This window comes from Triticum dicoccoides, chromosome 4B (genome assembly GCF_002162155.2).
Source record: "Triticum dicoccoides isolate Atlit2015 ecotype Zavitan chromosome 4B, WEW_v2.0, whole genome shotgun sequence".
NCBI classification, from domain to species: domain Eukaryota; kingdom Viridiplantae; phylum Streptophyta; class Magnoliopsida; order Poales; family Poaceae; genus Triticum; species Triticum dicoccoides.
In genome coordinates this window covers 532,924,989-532,947,464 of record NC_041387.1, presented here as the reverse complement: position 1 = coordinate 532,947,464, position 22,476 = coordinate 532,924,989, and the positions used below count along the sequence as shown (strand labels likewise).

General features: G+C 43.2%; 4 protein-coding genes across 4 annotated transcripts; all 4 read left to right on the top strand.

Moving 5' to 3' along the window:
• Nucleotides 1-226: 226 nt before the first annotated feature.
• Nucleotides 227-8,300, top strand: LOC119291306 (DNA repair protein UVH3-like). Its single transcript, XM_037570045.1, has 14 exons — nucleotides 227-698; nucleotides 1,416-1,612; nucleotides 1,693-1,828; nucleotides 1,973-2,050; nucleotides 2,170-2,223; nucleotides 2,457-2,641; nucleotides 2,780-4,430; nucleotides 4,569-4,763; nucleotides 4,897-4,982; nucleotides 5,545-5,818; nucleotides 5,942-6,078; nucleotides 6,164-6,248; nucleotides 6,735-7,238; nucleotides 7,483-8,300. Exons 1-14 carry the CDS (start codon nucleotides 360-362, stop codon nucleotides 8,026-8,028), a joined length of 4,467 nt encoding a protein of 1,488 aa, XP_037425942.1. The 5' UTR covers nucleotides 227-359; the 3' UTR covers nucleotides 8,029-8,300.
• A 670-nt stretch (nucleotides 8,301-8,970) lies between these two features.
• LOC119291305 (membrane-associated progesterone-binding protein 4-like) lies at nucleotides 8,971-16,282 on the top strand. Its single transcript, XM_037570044.1, has 8 exons — nucleotides 8,971-9,330; nucleotides 9,759-9,835; nucleotides 10,067-10,138; nucleotides 10,552-10,589; nucleotides 13,522-13,565; nucleotides 14,225-14,271; nucleotides 14,624-14,798; nucleotides 15,715-16,282. Exons 1-8 carry the CDS (start codon nucleotides 9,241-9,243, stop codon nucleotides 15,883-15,885), a joined length of 714 nt encoding a protein of 237 aa, XP_037425941.1. The 5' UTR covers nucleotides 8,971-9,240; the 3' UTR covers nucleotides 15,886-16,282.
• Nucleotides 16,283-18,355: 2,073 nt separating this feature from the next.
• On the top strand, nucleotides 18,356-19,657 carry LOC119292793 (protein MAIN-LIKE 1-like). Its single transcript, XM_037571494.1, has 3 exons — nucleotides 18,356-18,927; nucleotides 19,006-19,284; nucleotides 19,652-19,657. Exons 1-3 carry the CDS (start codon nucleotides 18,538-18,540, stop codon nucleotides 19,655-19,657), a joined length of 675 nt encoding a protein of 224 aa, XP_037427391.1. The 5' UTR covers nucleotides 18,356-18,537.
• Nucleotides 19,658-19,662: 5 nt separating this feature from the next.
• Nucleotides 19,663-20,603, top strand: LOC119293834. Its single transcript, XM_037572184.1, has 3 exons — nucleotides 19,663-19,949; nucleotides 20,031-20,129; nucleotides 20,211-20,603. Exons 1-3 carry the CDS (start codon nucleotides 19,788-19,790, stop codon nucleotides 20,511-20,513), a joined length of 564 nt encoding a protein of 187 aa, XP_037428081.1. The 5' UTR covers nucleotides 19,663-19,787; the 3' UTR covers nucleotides 20,514-20,603.
• Nucleotides 20,604-22,476: the final 1,873 nt, after the last annotated feature.

Below are 22,476 nucleotides of genomic sequence, written 5' to 3'. Positions count from 1 at the left end.
AACTGTGAAAGAAAAATACACAAACAAGATCACCCATGCTTCCCGTGTGTGAGAGAAATTACACCAAAACTCACTGATTACGAGGGAGTGGTCTTTGGAAAGGATACCTCTTAAGCCAAAGTGGGCCGACAAAAGCCTGCACACTGCCGGCCCAAAGCGCAATAACGCAGACCGCCTTTGACCTCTCTCTCCTTACACCTCGACGGCCTTCCTCCCAGTTCCCGGCTCGCTCATGGCGAGGGCCTGACTTCCGCCTCCCGATTCTCGTCCGAGCTTCCCCTTCGGCCTCCTGGGCGCCCAGCTGACCGCCGCGACCGAGCCGTCGCCTGCTTCGTCCGCCGCCGCGGGGGGACCGGGGGATGGGCGTGCACGGGCTGTGGGGGCTGCTGGCTCCGGTGGGGCGGCGCGTGTCGGTGGAGACCCTGGCCGGGAAGCGGCTGGCGGTGGACGCCAGCATCTGGATGGTGCAGTTCATGCGGGCGATGCGGGACGACAAGGGCGACATGGTCCGCGACGCCCACATCCTCGGCTTCCTCCGCCGCATCTGCAAACTCCTCTTCCTCAGGGCCCGCCCGGTCTTCGTCTTCGACGGCGCCACGCCGGCCCTCAAGCGGCGCACCCTCGCCGCCCGCCGCCGGAACCGCGACGCCGCGCAGGCCAAGGTCCGCAAGACCGCCGAGAAGCTCCTAATCTCCCATGTAAGTCACCTCCCCCCTCCCACTGAATGATGACTGTGGTGAATGGGGAATGGGGATGCTACACTTAGATTGAAAATACGCTGTCTGTCCAATTATGCAGTACATGTACTCATTGCTTGCATAGTGGACACTGTTTCGATCTTAATATCAAGAGAACCAGTACGCTCTGATCATATGAACTTGAAGATGTTCCATTGCCTTTATAAGCTAGAGTGTGCCATTCAACTTTTTTATAGACATGGTTAACTTCGGTTATCTGATAATGGAATCCGGGTTTTACCCTGTTAGAAAAGAAACAAGTTAAAGGGGTCAATTTATCTCACCAAATATTTTCCCTATATTACTTCCAAAACCAACCATATTATAAGAATATATGTAAAGCACTTATCTTCAAAGTGTGCTCGGCATAGTGGTTTTTTTTGGGCCAAACAGTTTATTGGTGAGGATAAATTTTAAGTACCTTGGAGGAAGTATCTAGTTTCTCTTCCCAAATAATCTATCCATCATGAATGCACATTTTCTTCCTAAAATGCATGTTTTTTAAAAATAATGCTTGCTTTCAGTGGCCATTCTGTTAGCAAATTGGAAATGACCCCTTTTACTAAAAAGGAAAAACTGTTAGCAAGTGATATGACATCTTTTAGGTGTACCAGTCTTGCACGTTTCTGAAGTAAGACAATACCAATATATTGATGGTTTTGAACCTGTGGTTATCAGCTCAAGGCAAGTAGGCTTGAAGAATTGGCAGCTCAAATCAAAAGTGACAGGGCTAAGCATGATGCTAAGGGCAAGCAAGTTGAGAGCAGTAGAGGAGAAGAAACTGAGAAAACAGATGGAGATCAAAACCGAAATGACGATGGGGAGAACAGCAGGGGGACAGCTGCACCAATCAACCAGGAAAAATTGGATGAACTGTGTGTGTCTTTCTGTAATTTTCACATGTTTTCTTGCTGGTTAAGGTCAGTAAGTTGATACTTTCATTGCATGTGTTAAGGCTGGCAGCGTCACTTGCTGCAGAGGACGAGGCAGGTTTGACTGGTAAAGGGGAAAACAATCCTGCAAGTTTTCCATTACAAGAAGGAACTGGCATTGATGAAGATGAGAACGACGATGATGAAGAGATGATATTTGTAAGTCATGTCTAAGTCAATGAAGTCTCCATTTATTGGCTTTCTTCTTCATGAAAGAGTTCCTTCATATTCTCATGGGACAATGATTGATTGTTTTATTTGTTAGTCTGTTTGAATATATTGAATTTTGTGATGCAATTGCAGCCTATGACAACGGGTGACATTGATCCTGCTGTGTTAGCTTCTCTCCCTCCATCAATGCAGCTAGATCTACTTGTTCAGGTAATGAGGCCAAACTAGTATTTCGTATGTTCGTCCTTTGTACTACCTTCAACTGTATATGTATATGATCACAGACTAATGAGGAATATATCTTACTTTATCTTTTGTGTTTGCTTTAGATGAGGGAGAGGGTGATGGCTGAAAACAGGCAGAAGTACCAGAAAATAAAAAAGGTATCTACATGGATAAATATATCATTAGTGTTGCACCATTGCTACATTACAAATCTAGTGTACCGTAATTCTAGGATTTTTTGATCTTCTTCAGTGAACTAATTATTTTGGGCAGCAATCAGCCCTTCCGCTTTTACTAATAGGATTTTTGAGAACTTGTGTCAGTTTCAGTAACTATAAATGAAAGGGTCAGCTTTGCATATATGGTCTTACAATGCATTTTCTTGTTTCAGGAGCCTGCAAAATTTTCAGAGCTTCAAATACAGTCCTATCTGAAAACGGTTGCTTTTCGTCGAGAGATAGAAGAAGTTCGGAAGGGTGCTGCAGGTAAGGATGTTGGGGGCATCCAGACAACAAAAATAGCATCGGAAGCTAATAGAGAGTTCATTTTCTCATCATCATTCACTGGTGATAAACAGTAAGTGATGTATTTATGTCTGTGAATGTGGGTACCACATTTAGGGATTGCCCTTCTTAAAATTTTGAATATTCACTGATATTTGTCTGTGGTATTTCCGTGCTGCATTACTTATCTGATTATACTTTTCTGGATCAGGACATTGGCACAAAGAGGTGTAGAGGAGCAGATTGTTGATAGCGGTAAATCAAAAAGGGAAATTAGTTCTGCTATCTTCAAATCCAGTCCCTCAAGTAGTTCTAGATCGATTAAACCTCAAGGCGGTGAGCCTTCGACGGGTTTTGGGCCTGATGTTGAGACATATCGTGATGAGAGAGGAAGGGTTAGAGTAAGTAGGGTCAGAGGAATGGGAATTCGTATGACTCGTGATATTCAAAGGAATTTGGATTTTATCAAAGAGCATGAGCAGTCAAAAAGCATGGGACAGGCCAACATTGGCAAAGGATCAACTAGCAATGAAGAACCTCCAGATTTTCCGGAACATCTTTTTGAAAATGATGGGCTGCAAAGCTCTGTTGATCTCAGTGAAGATTTTGCTGAAACTATCGGTGACAACCATCACACGTCGTCACTTGTAGGAGGATCTGATGATATTTCTGAGGGTTCCTGCCATGGAAGCAAAGAGACAATAGAGATATCTTTTGTGGATGATCAAATTGGAGTGAAGGACAATGATGACAAGCTGTTTTTGCATTTAGTTTCTGGAACTTCATCCAAGCTATTTGCTGATGATGATCGTTTGGCTAAAAATACATTAGAATCTGACAACTCCGAGGGTATTTGGGAAGAAGGTATCATAGAAGAAGAAACACTTCCTATGAAGGTTAATGAGAAGGATTATCAATCATCACCTCCTGATAACTGTTGTACTGACGATGAGGTGGAATGGGAGGAAGGTGTCTGTGATGTTCCTGAAGTACCTTTTAGTGAATACAATCAGTGTAAATTACCAAAAGGGGATATAGAAGAAGAGGCTCTCATACAGGAAGCAATAAAGAGAAGTTTAGAGGATTCGGAGAAGCAGGAATTTGAAAATGGAATCCCTGAAGATTTGGAAACATCTATTGAATATAAATCTTTGCAATCTCATGATGATGTTCCCAAACCATCTGAAGCTCCTGCTACAACTTATTCCCACTCCGAAGCTTCTTTTGTTGAAGAAACAATTAAAGAAATGGGAATAAAAAACAGTTCTGGCGAGGATGGTGTTATGCATGATCCTGAAGTGCTTGAAGCTGAAAGAAAAGAAAATGAAAAACAAGCTCAACTGGAGAGTAATGATGGACGAGCTAGTTCAAACACAGATTATTTGCAGGGGTCTTCTCCAGTGTATAATGTATCCACAAGTACTCTCACTGCAAGGCCATCTTGCAGCCCAAAGGTTCAGGACAATGATGCGATCGTGTCTGCAACCAGCATTCATGAATGCCCTAAAGAGGAAGTTATCAAGCAGAATACTTCAAATTCTCATAAATCAGGATGCAACACAAATGATCCTTATATTGGAGAAATCTCCATGGTGGCCCAGAAGGAACCTTTGTTGGATGAATCGGTAGCTGGCGATGCCGTACAAAAGGAAAATGTTATTCAGGAAGATACAAACATTACCACTTCTGAGATCAATAGTACACAATTGAATGAGAATTATGATAGCCATATTATATCAGAAAATAATCTGGAGAAGGAAATATCTTTTCTTAGACAAGAACAGTTAGATCTCGGAAATGAAAGGCGAAAACTTGAAAGCCATGCAGAGTCTGTCAGCAGTGAGATGTTTGCTGAATGCCAGGTTTGTTGCAATCTACCTAACTCCTTTCAGTTAGCTAACGATTTTCGGGCGGAGCTTTATTATCTCTGAACTGAGGTCCAGTAAAATGATTTAGTTCAGTATTACAAAAGTATTAAGCTACATCTTTGGGTGATGCAGGAATTGCTCCAAATGTTCGGCTTGCCGTATATAATTGCACCAATGGAAGCTGAAGCTCAGTGTGCTTACATGGAAATTAACAACCTTGTTGATGGAGTTGTTACTGATGATTCAGATGTCTTCCTGTTTGGGGCAAGGAATGTCTATAAAAATATATTTGATGATAGGAAGTATGTGGAAACATACCTTATGAAGGTCTAATAGTCTATCCTCTTTCTACTCTCTATTTCCCTTCAAGTTCCGTTGCTTTTCCATCTACAGCCATAAGGGAAGTCTGCTTATCTGAGCTGGATCATGCTTTTCAGTTCTTATTGTATTTCTTTTTCAGGACATCGAGTCGGAGCTTGGACTAACAAGGGAACAGTTAATTCGTATGGCTCTGCTTCTGGGGAGTGACTACACTGAAGGAATTAGGTAATAGCTGGCAAGAATATCTCACATTCTATTAAATCGTGAAAAGCGTTATGAAAGTATATAACTTAGTGGTGATTTGCGTGCTTACAATTTGCGAGCTATTGCATTTGTAACAAAGTATACAAAAACTAAATTTTCTCAATTAGTTGTTGCACTGTTCTTTCGTAGTAAGATCGTATCAAATTTGCTGTTCCACAAATCGAGTGCAAGTTCTGTTTTTTAGGAAAGGGTTGTCGTTATTTTGTTTTGTATTATTATATTAGTTCAATTTTGAAATCTTGTCTAATGAAATGCACAGATTACAAGGCTTTGTTTGAGAGGTTGCTATTTTGCATTGAAACGTATGCAAAATAAACTTATTTAGCAGCGTATGATGAATAAGAAATCATGTAGCAATCATTGTACTGATTCGCCTTCTTCAATTCTTTATATAGCACTCGCCATCTCTTAGGTACACTAGCTGTGATGCAACAAAAGTGTCGAAAAAGCTGTGATGCAACAATTCTTATCTAATCATTTTTTTGTTTGGTCCCGCTTATGCCTTTATATGCTGTAAGTGCAGTGGTATTGGCATTGTGAATGCTATTGAAGTTGTACATGCATTTCCTGAGGAAGATGGCCTCCAGCAGTTCAGAGAATGGATTGAATCACCGGATCCAGCGATATTGGGGAAATTTGATGTGGAAACCAGTGGCAGCTCAAAGAGAAGGAAATCTGGTGGAAATGAATCGTGTGAAAAAGGAAATAGCCTGGAACCTGAATGTGTTGAAGGTTCTGATAATAACCAATCTTCTAATGAGACCCAACATATCAAGGAAGTATTTATGAGTAACCATGTAAGTATGTTCTAGTTACGAGATAGCTGTTGGAACTGATTCAGTTGCTTGGTGAATATTCCTTCTGTATTTGTTTATTATGAGTATTTCTTATAGACCTGTTATTATTTCTGTATTTATCAGAGGAACGTGAGCAAGAACTGGCATATTCCTTCCACTTTTCCTAGTGAAACAGTCATCAGTGCATACATTTCTCCCCAAGTGGATGATTCAACAGAACGTTTTTCCTGGGGAAGGCCAGACTTAAGCTTGCTACGCAAGTAAGTTGTCTTCAAGAGAACAAAACTTCCCTATGAATACATTCAAGCGATCAAATGTATCCTCTGTAATGTCAACTTTCTTTAGGTTATGTTGGGAAAGGTTTGGCTGGAACAAGGAGAAAGCTGACGAACTGCTGCTTCCTGTTTTGAAAGAGTATAATAAGCATGAGGTTTGTTGTCGGTCTCAAGAATATCATCAACTGCTGCTTCCTGTATTCTAGGATACTTCGATGTTGGTTATGGGAGGTTTATGCCAAATATTAATTTCATAACTATTTGCTCTCTGGTTTGGTCGTTTCAGAAACATATATAATCCAAAATTCTAAACTTCTAGTATTAATATGTCAGAATTTCTCCCCTTTGTGTGATATTTCTGGATCTGCTGCTGGTTTGACCATATTGTGCAATACTACCATTAAACATCTGTCAGTTTAGAATGGAAGTCTGCAGGACTTTAGTGCCATTTGTCTTACATCATTTAGGGTATGATGTCTGCTTTCAATACACCAGTAGTTGTGGACTTGTGGTCTTGGTGCGTGGATTTTATTTTGCTGCAAGGACGATGATTTAACTGGGAAATTATGGTGATCAAACAAACAATATTGGTTATTTGAAACCATTGCATGATGACGTGGAATGCTTTTTCTTAAATGCAGACTCAGCTGCGCATGGAGGCATTTTATTCATTCAATGAGAGATTTGCAAAAATACGTAGCAAAAGGATTCAGAAAGCTATCAAGGGTATTACAGGGAAAACTTTCTCAGAAACGGATGAACTCAATGAGGATAGTCCCAGTACTAGTGATGCACCCAAGAAGAAAGCGGCAGGCCACTCTAGCCGTGCTAAACCAAGAGGGAAAAGGAACACCAGTGCTGAACCTAGAAACATGGGAAGTCAAGAAGATGACAAAATTGGTGATCCTAATACCTTTGCAGATGCGGATGAACTTGCGAAAGAACAGAGAAATGCCAGTAAGAAGAAGACCGCAAGCCCCTCAGTTCGTTCTAGAGGGAGAGGTCGAAAAAAGATGAATGTTCGACAAGAGACTACTAGAGATGAGGAAGATTTGGAAGTTCAAATGTCTAATTTGTCCGCGGATGAGGACTCGCATGAAAGGCACTCCGACAAATACAAATCAGAAGGAATGACAGTACGCAGGGTAAGTTCCTCTCCTTTTACGTGCCCTTTTTGTTGTCTGTGCTTATCTCACGGTTCTAGTCAAGTACTACTGCCCTGTGGACCTGAAAAGCTCATCCATACATTACCTTCTTAGCCTTGCCTGCAATCACAAATATGTGCTTCATTGTGAACGGAATCATGTGTGAACCTTTGGATGGTTTTCTTGTGTTTGCACTTGAAATGAACCTTACTATATTTGGATGTTGCTGCTGTTGTTACTGCAGTCAAACCGGAAGAGGAAACAAGTAACGTACATGGAAGATGACCACGAAGCTGATGACAATACTGCCCCCTTGCATCAAGTCGATGAAGATGACCCTAGCCAAATTGGCACTGACATTGACACAGCTGGACGAGACACGCAATCCAATCTGCTCCATCAGGATACAAGTGAACTGAACAGCAACCAGATGCACGTTGACCCAGGCAGTGCTGAAGATGTGAACGAAGATCCCTTGGGCTTTGAGCTATATGATGATCAGACTGATTCTGCACCAAAAGAATACCTTTTCACTGGAGGTGGATTCTGTGCGGAGGAGGATGAACAAGATACAGCGGTTGATCGATCTGGCGGGGAAACAGTGGATGGAACAAGTGACGCCTGTGAGGACATCGCGGGGGTTTCTGACGGTGGTAAAAGTATAGGCTTGTCGACACCGACTGGAGAGTGTGCAGAGGATGCTAGTATGGACGCCCGGGGTGCATCTTCATCGAAGCGACGCAATGCTGGCAGTGGTCTGCCCAAGATTGCCAAACGAAGGAGAAAATAACTGGCTTACTCGTAGTGTATCATGCCTGTCTGTCATTATAGCACATTCTGTTCGAGTTTATGTGTAGCTCACGTTTCGACATTTTGCTTGGCAACCCTGTAGTTCATCGCTTGCTACTACTTTGCTGTAGCTCTGTTCTCGTGTATAGTCTAAAATGCTGGTGAAATTACTGTTTAGGACGAAGGTTTTGGTTGCTTCAGGTTACAACCATCGTAGCCAGGTATCTATGATCTACTGTATGTATGTATAATTATTATGCAGACTGGTTAAGCATGGCTGGGAGGGAGGTCCTGGTGAAGTCAAATTACTCTATGAGCTGCTCCTGGGGCAAGTTGGAGATGGTATTTGGCTGAGGCGCTTCGTGCTGAAGCACTTGCTGCGCCACTTCTGTACCCGCCCGAGGGCTTGCAGTTTGATAGTTGAAACTGATTCTGACATGTGTGAACCTGTGGAAGAACAGGGACGATCACTGTGCGGAGATTCAGAGCTTAGTAAGGTTGTAGTTCCTTGGGAGTCTCCTTTCCTTGGTACCAAGGAAGGCCAAATCAACAGCACATTATTGTGCCAAGGAAGCACGCTAGAATATGAAGAGTGTATGGCCAAGGCCAAGTGCCAGCTTGTGTACTGTGGGTGGTGCAATCTGATTGTAATCTTACTTGAGGCTAATGAAGCTCTTGATTCTCAGAAGGAAAAAAATCTTGCAAACTTTGTGTAGTGTGGGTAGTGCAAAGCAGTGTTGGTCGGTCCCTCAACAAAAAAAAAAAAGCAGTGTTGGTCGGTGCTTGTGCCAGCAAACTACTTCCTACGGAAGTAATATAAGAGCGTTTAGATCACTACAACCACGAGGGATCATGCGATATTTTCCGTTCCAATTTCGAATTTTGGGGTTTCTGCTTACAATTATTTAGTTCCTTCATTCTGTTTCCAAAAATATTTGGACGCCGTTTTCGTGGCTTTCTTCACACACGACAGGCAGGTCGAGCGGTCCACTGGTCCGTCAGAAATCTGCCCGTAGCACTCCGCCCCGGTCCTGCCCCGCCGTCGCCGTCGCCGTCGCGCCGCCGCCATCCCGCCGCAACTCCCTCCCAAGACTCGGACGGTCTCCCATCCGCACTCAAAGCCTTCCGAAGCGACGCCGTCGTGTCCCAAGGGCAGCTCCACTTCGCGGCGGCGCTCCTGGTGCTGGTGGATCTCTCGGTCGGAGCCACGAGCATGGCGCTCGGCGCCCGCCTCCTCCTGGGCCTCGCGCTGCTTGCGGCCCTTATCGCCGTTCTCCTCCAGCTCTACCGCCTCAGGAAGCCGGTGCGTTCGTTTTCCCCAAAATTTCCCACTTCCCAGAGTCTGAGGCAGAGCTCGCTTGTTTATCTATCCTGCGAAGCTGCTTTGCTGCTTGCAACTAATTCAGAAACGAAATTGCAGACGAGCCACTTGTTTGTTGATTAGACGTATCAATCGGCTAAGGGATTTGATCTAGACGCTAGGCATCCGTGCTGTATCACGGTTGCAACTTGTATGAGCTTATATATAGTGGAAGGGATGGGATTCAGTGTAACTGTGTAGTGGACTTCTGAATTGGGGCGCCCTCTACCTTTATCTTTGGATTTAATAAACAAGAGGATTTAAGGAACGTAGCCATTTTCAAGCTATAACTTTCTGTAGTTTGGAGGTCTAAAAAGTTTACTGAAGTTGTAACACCCTTTTTCTCTTCTCATATCTGCTGCAATGTGCAGAGGTTGTGGACACTGGAGGAGTTGTCGGTATACAATGGAACGGATGAGGGGTTGCCCATATTGCTTGGTATTTTGGGGTATTCATGCTTCTTTCTCTGCCTATATTTCTCTTCCATATGTTACTATTATACGAACTGGGACCTTCACTCCAGTTTATTTAGTAGAAAAGAGGTTCAATCTGTTCACTTGTGAATGCTAATTCAAATAGACCTACGTATTGTTTCAGCTGTTTGTATGGTGTTTTCCCTCAGTTCCAACTTCTTGGAGTATATGTGAGCTTATCTCGCTTCTTTTTATTTGTAATGCAGCTCGGTGTTTGACGTCACAAAAGGAAGGTCACATTATGGCCCTGGAGGAGGCTATCATCACTTTTCGGGCAGGTTACTATTTTATACTTCTGCTATGTTCCAAATTCTATTGTCGTAAACACGAGATTTCAGTTTTGTAGTTTTATGTATTTCCATGCCATGTTTCGTTACCTCTATGTAAATCATGTACGTGCAATTTCAGAAATTTTCGCCTTAAAATTGAAGAGGTCCTACTTTAATGAGGTCACTGGATCCCGTAATGAACCTCAAAGCACTATTTGACTTTTGGGGGTCGAGCATTTTCCACTAGGAGTATGAGCAGTCTTAGCGCAGTTGATGGTAATTTAAACTTCTGGTGCTGGGGCAGGGGCAAACAGAGACATAGCCTAGTCTATGATAAATTTTAATTTTGGCAAATTTCAGTGAGCTTGCCTCATTTTCCTTTATTATTTTATTCTGATATTAAAACGACATTTCCTTAACAGGGACGCATCACGAGCTTTTGTTTCTGGAAATTTTACAGGTAAGATCATTCATCTTATTGCTGGTTTGTTGCATTTGGTAAATATTATTGGTGATCCTGAATTGTTGCTGGTTGTACTGAGCTGCATTTTATCTTTGGGAGCCTCCTTGACCTTCATCAAATTTACACAATCGATTTTTACTGCAAGCATCATAGTATACTACATATTTGAATTGTTTTTGGTTAGTTCAGCTGAACATCAATAGTTCATCCAACTACATATGGGACAGGGGAAACAGCAACAGAAAGCATACTATCTTTCCCTAATAATAATAATAAAGCACGGATTGACTCCGTGGGTTCACCGTCACAATACGCTTCTTCCCGTGAATTTACGCTTTCAGTTTTTTTCTTCAACACGTCTATATTTACTTTCTATATCCAAGGTGGTACTAATGGTGGTACTAATCTTACGGTTCGTTTCCTACGTTTGGTCATCAATCAATCGTCTGATTCCACCTATCGATCGCTCGGCGTGGGCCTTCATACTTTGTGTGCTAAGTATGGGCCGGCCCAGTTAAGTAGAGGCTAAACGTGTCCTAGGTTCGTAGCTACCTTGCTCGGCCTGGGCCGCAAGTCATGTTTCCAGTTCTCGCGCAAGCCACCAAAAAATGATGCCTGAGGTGGAGATCGAACCTGTAACCTCAGGTGTCGTTTGCTAAGTCAGTAGCCAACAGGGAGAGCATATTGATGTGATGATGCGTGGATATTTTTGTTTGAATAGTCCCACCTCGCCAATTTAAACTAATTCTCACCAATTCATTTACGTTCTCAAGTTGTCTGGAACATCAACCAGCTTTCTTGGGAATCAACAAACAGACAGAGAAAACGCATCAAACAGGACTAGCCTATATAGCTGGCGGCTAGCTAGGTGCTGGGGATACAAGATTAGCATAATAAACGTTGCCTTGAGAGATATGGAAGCAGCCAGTGTAGCGGCGATACGAGATTAGCATAATAAACGTTGCCTTGAGAGAATATGGAAGCAGCCAGTGTAGCGGCCAAAAGCTAGACATAAAATCTTGATGACAAGCAGCGGCTTGACGTTGATGACAAGCAAAGAGCTGGACATGTTTGCCAGTGATGACATGCAAAGCAAAGCAGCGGGGTAGCTGAACGAGACGATGCCGATCGACGGAGCTCACTCGCCATACTACATCGATCGTGGTAGAGGATAATTACAGACAGCCATACATGAGGGACTCGATCCGGATGAGCCTGGAAAATAATTGATCGGTTATAGACTGAATTCATAAATCAAATCTTGGAAACAATCAGGGCAATAATTTTGATGTGGAATTGACGCTTCAGATGAGAAGTTCGACAGTGAAAAGCATCTATTGCACGATGCGGACATTTGCAAGGAGATGCAACGAAGAAGTAAAACCCATAGTACAAGCAGGAACAAGTACGTATTGCATTCTCTTTACTAGCTATGAGAAAAGGTAATCGTTTACTTATCAGAGATTTCCGTCCAACTCTTTTTCCTGTAACAAGATTTTCGTCCAACTTAAATCTTCAGTATTTTATCTTTACAGTCTTTCTCGTGGCACCTTTTGTTTCAACTTGACCTACAACACATGGACATGTAATTTATTTCCTCCCGTTGCAACGCACGGGCCCTTTTGCTAGTATAACTTATGGGTCATGATGATGGAGCAATATATCAGTGAAAGTACTTTGATATTAGGATCAAACTAGCAGTATTTCTCAAGGAACTGTGAAGCTAGATGTTACATAGCTTGACTTTTTTTTAAATAGGTTTGTTCTACTTGTTAACGTAACTCTATTGCTTATTGTTTTAAATTATAGCTGGTCTTCGGCAATTGTAACAAATTTTCATGTTAAATCGAGCTGCATCATGATAGTCTGGACTCACCAAAATAAGTGTTTAGATCTTTATATTTTTCTAAAATTAAGGTGAGAATTTCTAGCCTTGAGAGTGAAATCATGTTTTAGTCGTACACTAGATATTATATTTATTCTGCACTTCTGCATTAGCCCCATTGCTTTATCAAGGATCTTACATATGTATCGTCTCTTCAGAACCCGTGCTTGTCTTAACTGTCTAGTACACCATTCTATCTCAACTACCTAGAAAGCTGCTCAAGGTGGTTAAATTTACCTGACTTTTTAAATCAGGAGTGGCCTGCTGGGGACAAAAATGAGGAAAATAAGTCGCATATCAGGTTAATGTATTTGAATCCTTGAGATATGACATTTGGATCCAAGCTGGGATAGAAGGGCTTGGATCAGTAGCTAAATAATCATAAAATCAATAGGGAGGTTTGGTTGAAAATCAACACATAAGAGTACTGAATCAAGAAAAAAAATCATAAAATTATGTTAGTTGATTCAGCCTCTGTATAGTGAAGAGAGGTGGCGGTGATATCACTGCAGTCGTAGATAACATGGAATTTACTTTTTTCCTTATTTATTTTCTTGTCAGCCAACTAAATTTCAGCTACCCGTATCGAATTGCCAAATAGGATGCACTTTCACACTGTTCCTTTTTAATATGTTTGAACTGTCACTGGCGGTAATTGTTGTGTACATCCATCAAAAATAAAAGAAAACCATCATAGTGACAAAGTTCATATGAACTGGCAATAGAATAAGAGTGAAGTGCATTCTAGGTCCTCGAACTATTTTGAAGGTGTCATGTAGGTCCTTAAACTATGAAAAGTGTCATCTACGTCCTTTAAAATTCTTGAAGTGTAATAAGTGGGTACATATGTGACACCTCCGAAATAGTTCAAGGACCTACATGACACATTTGAAATAGTTTGAGGACCAGGATGACACTTATATTGCACTTTGAGGACCTGGATAATGATTTTCATAGTTTGAGGACCTACGTGACACCTCTAAAATAGTTCGAGGACCTATGATGCACTTCACTCATAGAATAACCACTTTTGTGCTTCAACAGGTGATGGGCTGACAGATTCTTTGCAGGGTTTATCTAGCATGGAGGTACAAGCATATCTTACCAATGATTTAATTGTATTCATAATGTCTGTATGGCTTACAACTTCTCTGTAGAGCTACTGAGCTAAGATTATCAGAGTGATGTTGTTAGAGAACAACTACAGTCAAGCATGCACTACCAATTATTTATTCATAATATTTGTACAACTTAAAATTTATCTTTAGAGCTAGATGATCAAAGATAAAGATGATTAGTATTAGTATAGTTAAGAAGTACTAGATGGTTAAGAATATTAACAACTTCAATTATAATGCGTACAATGGAGTTTAAGGCCTTTTGCTTCAAATTTCAACATACTACTTAGTCAGTTACTGAACCTGTTTCTTATGTTGATGTTATTAATAGTTGGATCTTTCTTCTTACTTGTCATTGCATGAAAGTAGCTCATAGGTGCCAATGTGTAGAAAATATGTATGTCAACGCTGAATTACTGAGTGAATAATGAAAAGATCGGCAGGTCGCTACAATCTTAGTCGTGTGTTATATTTTATTGAGTAGTACTGATGAAGGCCGGTAACTTGGTACACTGACTGAAGTACTGAACATAACAGACATTCTAACAAACATATTTATTTTATTCTAGAGGTGTTCCCTTCCTTGTTGCTGAATTGTTTAATCTTATAGGGTTTTCACTTTTATTCAGGTAAATAGCATTGTTGACTGGAGGAAATTTTACGTTGAGAGATACATGTGAGTTTTTTTCATTGCTGGTTGATCAAAGTTTATTTTTATTGCTCTAAAAAAAAGTTTGTTTTTATTTTGTATTGTTGCTTGCTGGATATGAATAGTTCATTTAAGATGGCATCATCTGCATCCGTTGTTATTTTCCTTCCATTCTAAAGTATGAGAGAATCATCTGATCTCTATTATGTTCAATGTTTGAACGTTTTTTTTTCTAAAACCTGTTACTCATGTTGTTTTGCTTATGTTAGTACCTATATGCCCGTGCAATGTGAAACATGTTATTTTGTTGTGGATCATTTGATAAAAGCTTACCTGGTATATGATGTATCCTTGGTAATATCCTAAACATATATTGCAGATTTGCTGGTAAAATTGTTGGACGCTACTACGACAGCGAGGGCAATCCTACAAAATATCTGAAGGGTGTGGAGATGAAGGCAAAAAGAGGTGCTCAGCTTCTTGAGAAGCAGAAGAGGGAGGAAGATAAAATACCCAGCTGTAATTCAAAATGGAGCGAAGCAGAGGGTGGAGAAGTAAGCAACCCATTCAACTCATTTCTATCGCTGCTGCTCTCAGTGTACTCAATATTTCTTAAATGGCTCGTGAATAATTTGGTTCTGACCTAAATTCATGGAATTTGCATTAGCGGGAGCATGCTAACTGCTAAGTGCCGGGCTGCCGGCAGTTCTGCATACAAACATATTGCACCTGGTAGTGGTAGGGCAGTAGTGATTTAGGGCTTATTATGACTCTTGCGGGTAACCTTCCAGGAATCCATTTCGGGTCAGTTGCTCCTGGCATTCGCCACGAGTGACGGTTTTGTACTAACCTCATAGGTCATAGTGTAACAACCATTGCTCGGCCTGACAATGGTCGAGTTTCAGCAAGCTGGCTCCAAGATGAGTCATGTGGCAATATATAGCAAATGAAATAGCACAAGAAATCACTTGTATTGATGAGAATTAACAAACGACTTTGTGCAACATGTTGACACTGCTCACAAAACCCAGTGCCTGTGGGGCTACTGTCCCACTGTAGCGACCATATCTTCGATGGCTGCTTGGCAGTGGACACTTGCTGAACCTAGTATGCCGGTGCTCCTCGGTAGATGTGGAACCTATGACTTGTGGCTTTCCTGGGGGGCCTGCTAGTGATAGGCCCATAAATTCGTTAGTAGTATATGTAGATGTAGAACCTTAGTAGCTTTGTCTTCCCTGGGGGCTTGCTAGGCCCATAAATTCGATATGAGCATATCATGGTGTCATCGGTCGAATTTATTACTGGCTGAAGCATTTCCACATAACACGGAGTACAGAGTTGAACTAGAATGTGTCAGTTACCCCCACAGCAGTGTCTGAAGGAAGTACGTAGTTTGGAACAACATCGCATTTGGTTAACCCTTGGTTAAACCTGACGGTTTCTGAAGGTTTTGTTATTACTGGCGTGCAGGTTTGGTGCGAGACAGGGTACCCAAGGTTAGTGAGGAGGCCGGGCGACATAGCTCTGACGGGGCAGGTGAGCCAGCGGTGCGCCTGTTTCCAGGAGGGGGAGCTCGGGCGGCCGGGGCTAGTGGTGTACGAAGGCTGTGATTACCACTCCACATCGTGCATAGTCAAGTAGCAGCAGTAGTAGTAGAATCTACGCCTCTCTTTCTCCATGCATGCAGTTTTTTGCCCCTGGCTTTTACTCATTGTAATAATACGGTAGTAGACAGTAAGCAGATCCAAAGGCACCAGCCACGCATCATGATGATCTCTGTGGGTATCCGGTGCAATCGTGTTGCTTCTGAAGCCAAGATATGCCATCGATTGGGGAGGTTACTTGCGGTCAAATCATTTCGAGAGCGAGGTGTGTATACAGGGGAGAGGAGGCCCGGGTGTCCATGATGTTCATGATATTCGCGGCTGCCATGGGGCCTTGGGCCTTGCGTATCGATTGTTTGACGCGGTCTGCTCGCTGTGTTCACAATGCAGTCAAGGATATATGGTTAAGTCAAGTGTACTGTTCATCTTTGATCCATGCGCCTCACCAAGACTATTGGTGTTTTTATGTAGTCCAAGATATGCCACGACATGTTTGGCAGCAAGAGCGCAACTTTGACGATGGGCTCGTTTGTACCTCTGACCTTTAGACTTTAGTCGCCGAAAAAAAACTCTGACCTGTTTCTCTAGTTTTTGCGTCGTCTATGTATGACAGTATTGAGACTTCCCAACGATATACTGTACTTTGGCCTGCATGATAGGGCAAAGGAGCATTTTCCTTTTATGGAGCTTGGATCCACGACAAACAAAAACAAGCATACCATGCCATACCATCTCTCGCTACAACGACCGTGAGCTTTCGGATATGCTCGCTTGTCGATCTTTTTCTGTCTGTCGAACAAGGAAGGGCACAAGCACAACACAAGATTTGTTTAACAGACACATATACAGTTCTGCTGCTGCACTGCACAGTGGGGCCTTGCCAATGCCAATGCCATTACCACAGGCTGTCGTCACCCCATTACTCCCGGTCCGCCGGCAGGCCCCACGCACCGCACGAAGCACCCCTCCCTCCTCCCCCTCGCCCGGTGTCGAAGGCAGACATGGCCGAATTATTCACGGGGGAGAGAGGTAGGGGATGTGTGGCACCTGCATCACTGCGCTGCGCCTGCGCCTGCGGTGGCTGCACGCATCGCCTTTCTTTCTTCGAGCAGGGGCAAGGAGGGCCGGTGCATGATGCGTCACACCATATGGATATGGGGGCGTGGCAGGGCTTGCATTCCCCATGGCATCATGGTTGGTGGTGGTACTGTGTCTCTCTCTACACACACACACACACACCGGGCGCTGCACTAGTCTCTGCTGCATGATTTTCCCGTGGAAGGAAGGAAACATATGCGCATATGCTCAGGTTTTTTTTCCCCACTGTTTTGACCCATCTGGCAAACTTTAGCACGATTTGACCCGCTTTTGAAACTTTTTTCGTATCTGACCCAAACCGAGACGCCAACATCCATGGCGTTCTGCTTGCACTGAAGACGCCGCGGACCCTGGCGTTTGGCACTGGCCCACCTCCCTGGTCAGCAGTTTGACCGTCCGACGTGGCAAAGGGGTAAACGCCATGGCCCTTGGCGTTTACCCCTGGAGAGCAGAAAACCGGCCCGAGCCGGCTCGGGTGCAGCCCAACCCATCCAGACGCAGAGGCGTCTTCCTCCTCGCGGCGGCGGCTACAGAAGCTCCGCTTCTCTCTTCCCCTCACCCAAATCAACCCCAAATCACTTATTCTCTTCATCAAAAGTGTGGATCTGAACCTCCCCATCTTCCTTGAGGTATTCTCCACCAGATCCTCCGATTATTTTGGGTTCAAAACTTGTATTTTGGCAGCATTAATTCATACTTGTTAGAACCCTAGGATTCGTATTCTTTGCACTTTTTTGAGAAAAGGGAGCCCATGGCTTGGTCATGTAGGTATGTTGTATACTTTAGAAGAGTTGGCATGTGTTTATATGGTAGGATTGGGAAGAGAAGGCATTTGTGATAGGGTTGGGCATTTTAATTTTAGTTGCTATGTATATGGATTTAGATAGATGATTGCTTGAAATCTAATTCTAACATATTTGTGTATTTTGTATGCTTGATTCTCATTGAGATATGGTCATATAATTAGGATGTTATATTGAGACTTTGTTATGTTGTGTTGCCATTGAAATTTTGTCATATATAGATAATTGGTCTTGTTATCTTGACATTGAGATATGTTGCCCCATGCATTCAGATTTTGTCATATATAGATAAACAGGTTTTGTTATGTTGCCATTGAGATATGCATTTATGTTGATGTTGTTATGCCAAATATATGATATGTAGGATGTTATATAGTGTTATGTATGTTTCATTTGTTCATGCTTGATTTGTAGGATGGCGGGGGAACGGTGGTAGGACAGTCTTCATAAAGGGTACGACAAAGAGCATCGTGCGCGGGACATTGAGAATAACGGGGTAAGACTCAATCTATTTGAATTCTTGGTTATTACTTGTCAGTTTTGCTAGGCAGGCACTAACCATAATGCAATGCTATTTTGCAGGAACTAACACCTATGCGCATGAGGGGTCATAGTACCCACGACTGGCCGTGCGACGAGCGGTATGAGCCATACTTTGAGAGATTGGGCCTTCTCCCGTTCGTGCTTCAGTTCAAGCGACACGCTCCGTCGATCAACCATGGGGCGATGACCACACTTATTGACCGTTGGAGGCCAGAGACACACTCTTCCACTTGTCATGTGGAGAGATGACCGTGACCTTGGAGGACATGGCGATGATCAGTGGCCTTCCAATCAATGGAGAAGCTTTGACCGGCACCACCGTAAGTGCTAATTGGCGAGATCGTGTTGGCCAATTGACAGGTGTTTTCCCCGAGCCTCCTGTAGAAGGCGAGCGTGACAGTGAGAAAGTGTTGCATCATTGGCTCCGAGGGGAGAGAGGAGTAGTATGCCATCCGGACGCCAATGTGGTTGTTGTGCAGCAGCACGCCCGAGCATATCTGTGGTATCTGTTAACGAGGGTAGTGTTTCCAGATTCTACCGGTAATAAAGCCCAGTGGATATTCTTGGACCTACTAAGTGACTGGGACCGTAAGTACAGTTGGGGTTCAGGAGCACTAGCATACTTATATCGTCAGGTAATTAGTAACCAAATTGTCAATTTGTTTGCATTTGCAATTTCGCGGACCTCTTATCAACAATTTCTGAATTTGCAGCTCGACGAGGCATGTCGTAGGAAGAAGGGCACATCTGGTATGGGTGGCTTTGTTTGGTGCCTTCAGGTTTGGATGTGGGAGCGGATGCCCGTTGGGCGCCCCGAGAAAAACAAGACACCTCCTGAAGGATGGGTCGCACATGACGGGAGGTATGGAGAAGATCCTTGGCGGTTTCCGACTGTCGCCTACTGTTGGAAGATGGCGAATGTGTACACAGGCAGCTCGGTTGCGCGATACAAATGCTACATCAACGAGCTGGATATGTTGACTCATAAGCAGGTAATGATAACTTACGTAAGAGCACATCAATTGTGATGGAACCGTGTACTTAACTAGTATCATCTTGTGTTGTAGGTCGATTGGATGCCATATGATGCCGATTATGCTTTCCGGCTGAACGAGATGTGCACACGTGACAGGAATATTTGGCGGGCGAGATGCCCACTGATATGCTTCTATGATGTCGAGTGGCACTACCCAGACCGTGTCGCAAGACAATTTGGGAGAAGGCAAGGGACACCAAGGGATGAGAGTTTCGAGACAAGCCAATTTCTGCATCTGTGAGATAGTTGTAGCTTTGGATATATAGTAGAGCATTATGAAATACATTTCTTGCTAATGCTTTCATCTTGTACATAATTTGCAGAATTAGTCGAAAGAATAACCCGGAAACTTCGACTTGGGCCATCAAGCACTCCGAGTGGATAGATTTGTGGAATCAAAGAGTGGCCCTAGTGGTGAAGGAAAGAAGACAACATAGTGATTCAGTATACGAAGAGCATATGAAGTGGCTTGCGGGACGTTACCGGTTGAAGCTAAAGCCCGGTTGGAACCGTTCGGAATTGGAAGAGTTGGATCGTGAGAGCGGGTATATGGACTTCAATGTACAAACGAGAGACAACGAAGGGACACAACTTGACTATGCACAACTACACGACCGAGTGGTATGCTCCACACAATTAGAACCTACTTCGAGTGCATTTAAATGTACTTCAAAGATAATTTTCGTGATCTTCATTTTGCAGGGCATGGAGTTATTGCATTGTGTTAACGAGGCTGGTGTAGCACTTGGTGAAGATGAGGGAAGTGGATCATCTGAGAAATCTCTTAGGAAAACAATGAAGGTATATGTTACCTCTATTCAAAAACCTCCATCTTTGCACACTTTTGACTTAGTCTAGTATTGCATCTTTGTTATGTTGCAGAGTTTCGTGAGTCGATTCCACAAGATGGCAGCTATGCTCTCTTGCCATGGAAGTAAAGCCGTCCTCACGGCTGGAGCTTCTACTAGCCGGGACAATAGACGGCGTCGTCGTCTTGTCTTGCAACAGGAACAACAAGAGCAGCAACTGCAAGAAGAGCCAGAGCAAGAGGAAGCGCGGCAAGATGAAGAGGAGTACAATCAAGACGAAGAGGAGGTGCTTGGGATGTCCCAAATGGATGATGTGCCTGAGCCATCACAGCCCACACAACGCACGCCGCGCAGCAAAAGAGGAAGGAAGAAGTGAATTAGTTAATACTAGATTCTCGCGAACTTTGTTATGTTTGATTCGTGAACTTTGTTATGTTTGATTCGTGAACTTTAGAAGTGGCGTGAACTTTGCTACCCGGACTTGTGTTTAATTTGCACTTATGGAGTGCACTTTGCTACCTTCATGTTGTTGTGTTGCTATGATGGCGTGAACTATGGTACCTTATTGCTGCCATCCTGGAAATATTGCTTAGTTTTGCTGTCATTTTTGCTCTTATGCTTAGTTTTGCTGTCATCCTTGCTGTTATGCTGTCATCCTTACGTTTTGCTGTTATGTTGAAGTTTCTGTACAGGCTAGATGAGCCACAGCAATTCCACCTTTCTGGATATGGCCAAAACTTAGATCCATGACAAATCCCAAATTAGAACAAACTTTTTGGAAACTCGTAAATAAACGGTCTCAAATTCGTGACATATAACATAACTTAGATCCACGACATAAGCATTACATAGTTCAACTGACATACACAGTACAAACTTTTACGGACATAGTTCAAATGACATACAACATCACTTAGTTCCATGACATAGAACATCACATAGTTCAACCCCTCGAGTTCTTCTTGTGTGAATTCTCTTTCTTATTTTTCTTCTGTGAATCATTCTTTTTCTTCTTCTTGCTTGCATTGGCCCCATCTGGCACCGAGGAACTTGGGTCGGTAGGTAGCATCGAGGAGCTTGGGTCGATATATAGCAGCGATAAGTCGGGCTCATAATCTAGCGGGATATGTTCCAATTTAATGTCATTGTTTGGTCCAGGGTTGCAATAGATGACACCCGGTATTTCAAGAACCCAATCCCAACGAGCAGCCTGGGTCGGTATCGGGGACATAGCTTCATTGATTGCCCAGTCAATGATCTGTCTAGGCCTATTCAAGTCCATCTGACGATATTCTAGCATAGTTGCATAAAATGCGATTTGCCTACCTAGATCACTTCTACAATCAAGTTCAGCCCTTTCCATCTCGGCAATTTTTTTTTCCGTTTCAGCGATGACATTATCTGCGTCATCAGAAAAATATAACCATGCAGAGTTCCTCGCAGCTTCATTCCTTGCATCGCAACTATTCACCCACAGAGTCATCTTTTCTTTAATGAGTTTGCGGTTCTTTTCATCCGCCGCATCCATATATTTCTCAATGAAAACCATCTTTGCATCATTATTAAGTGCCATTCCTACAAGAGTGACCTAACATTAAAATGCAACTCTATAAAGAAGTATGTAACTCTATCACTAATCATAAGCATAACAACTAGGGTAATCCTAATCCTAATCCTAACCCAAATCGTAAGCATAACACTAGGAGCATGCATACTACACCAACTAAATTCATTAGGCTAAAGCTAACAACACCGTATAAAACACTACATATGTACCCTTTTTTTGCAAAGGATTTGCAAAAAAAAGCTAGGGTTTGAAATAATCCACTAACTGTGATGGATTGAACCAAACAAATCATGGGGGTGTAATGGATTTACCTCAATGGTAGTAAATGACTTCAATCCAACGGTCAAATGGGACCGATTTATGAGAGATTTGAGGGGGGGTTTGATTGGGGAGAGAGAGCGTGGGGGGCAGCAGCTCGGGGTTGTGGGGTTGTGAGGTTGAAGAATGAGTTATGGAGTGGGCCCACAAGGCCTTATAATCTGCAAAAGGACCAAAACGCCACCGACCTTGGCGTCTAGGTGGGCAGAGGGGCAACCGCAGATTTACATTTCTGGATAGGGCCTAAACGCCGTGGTTTCTGGCGTCTGGGCAGAGGTCCAAACGCCTTGATTCCTGGCATCTAGGTGGGCAGAGGAGCAACCACAGATTACCTCTCTGGTTACGGCCTAAACGCCGTGGTCTCTGGCGTCTGGGGCAGAGGTGCAGACGCCGTGATCTCTGGCGTCTAGGTGTGCAGAGGAGCAACCACACATTTTCCTCTCTGGTTAGGGCC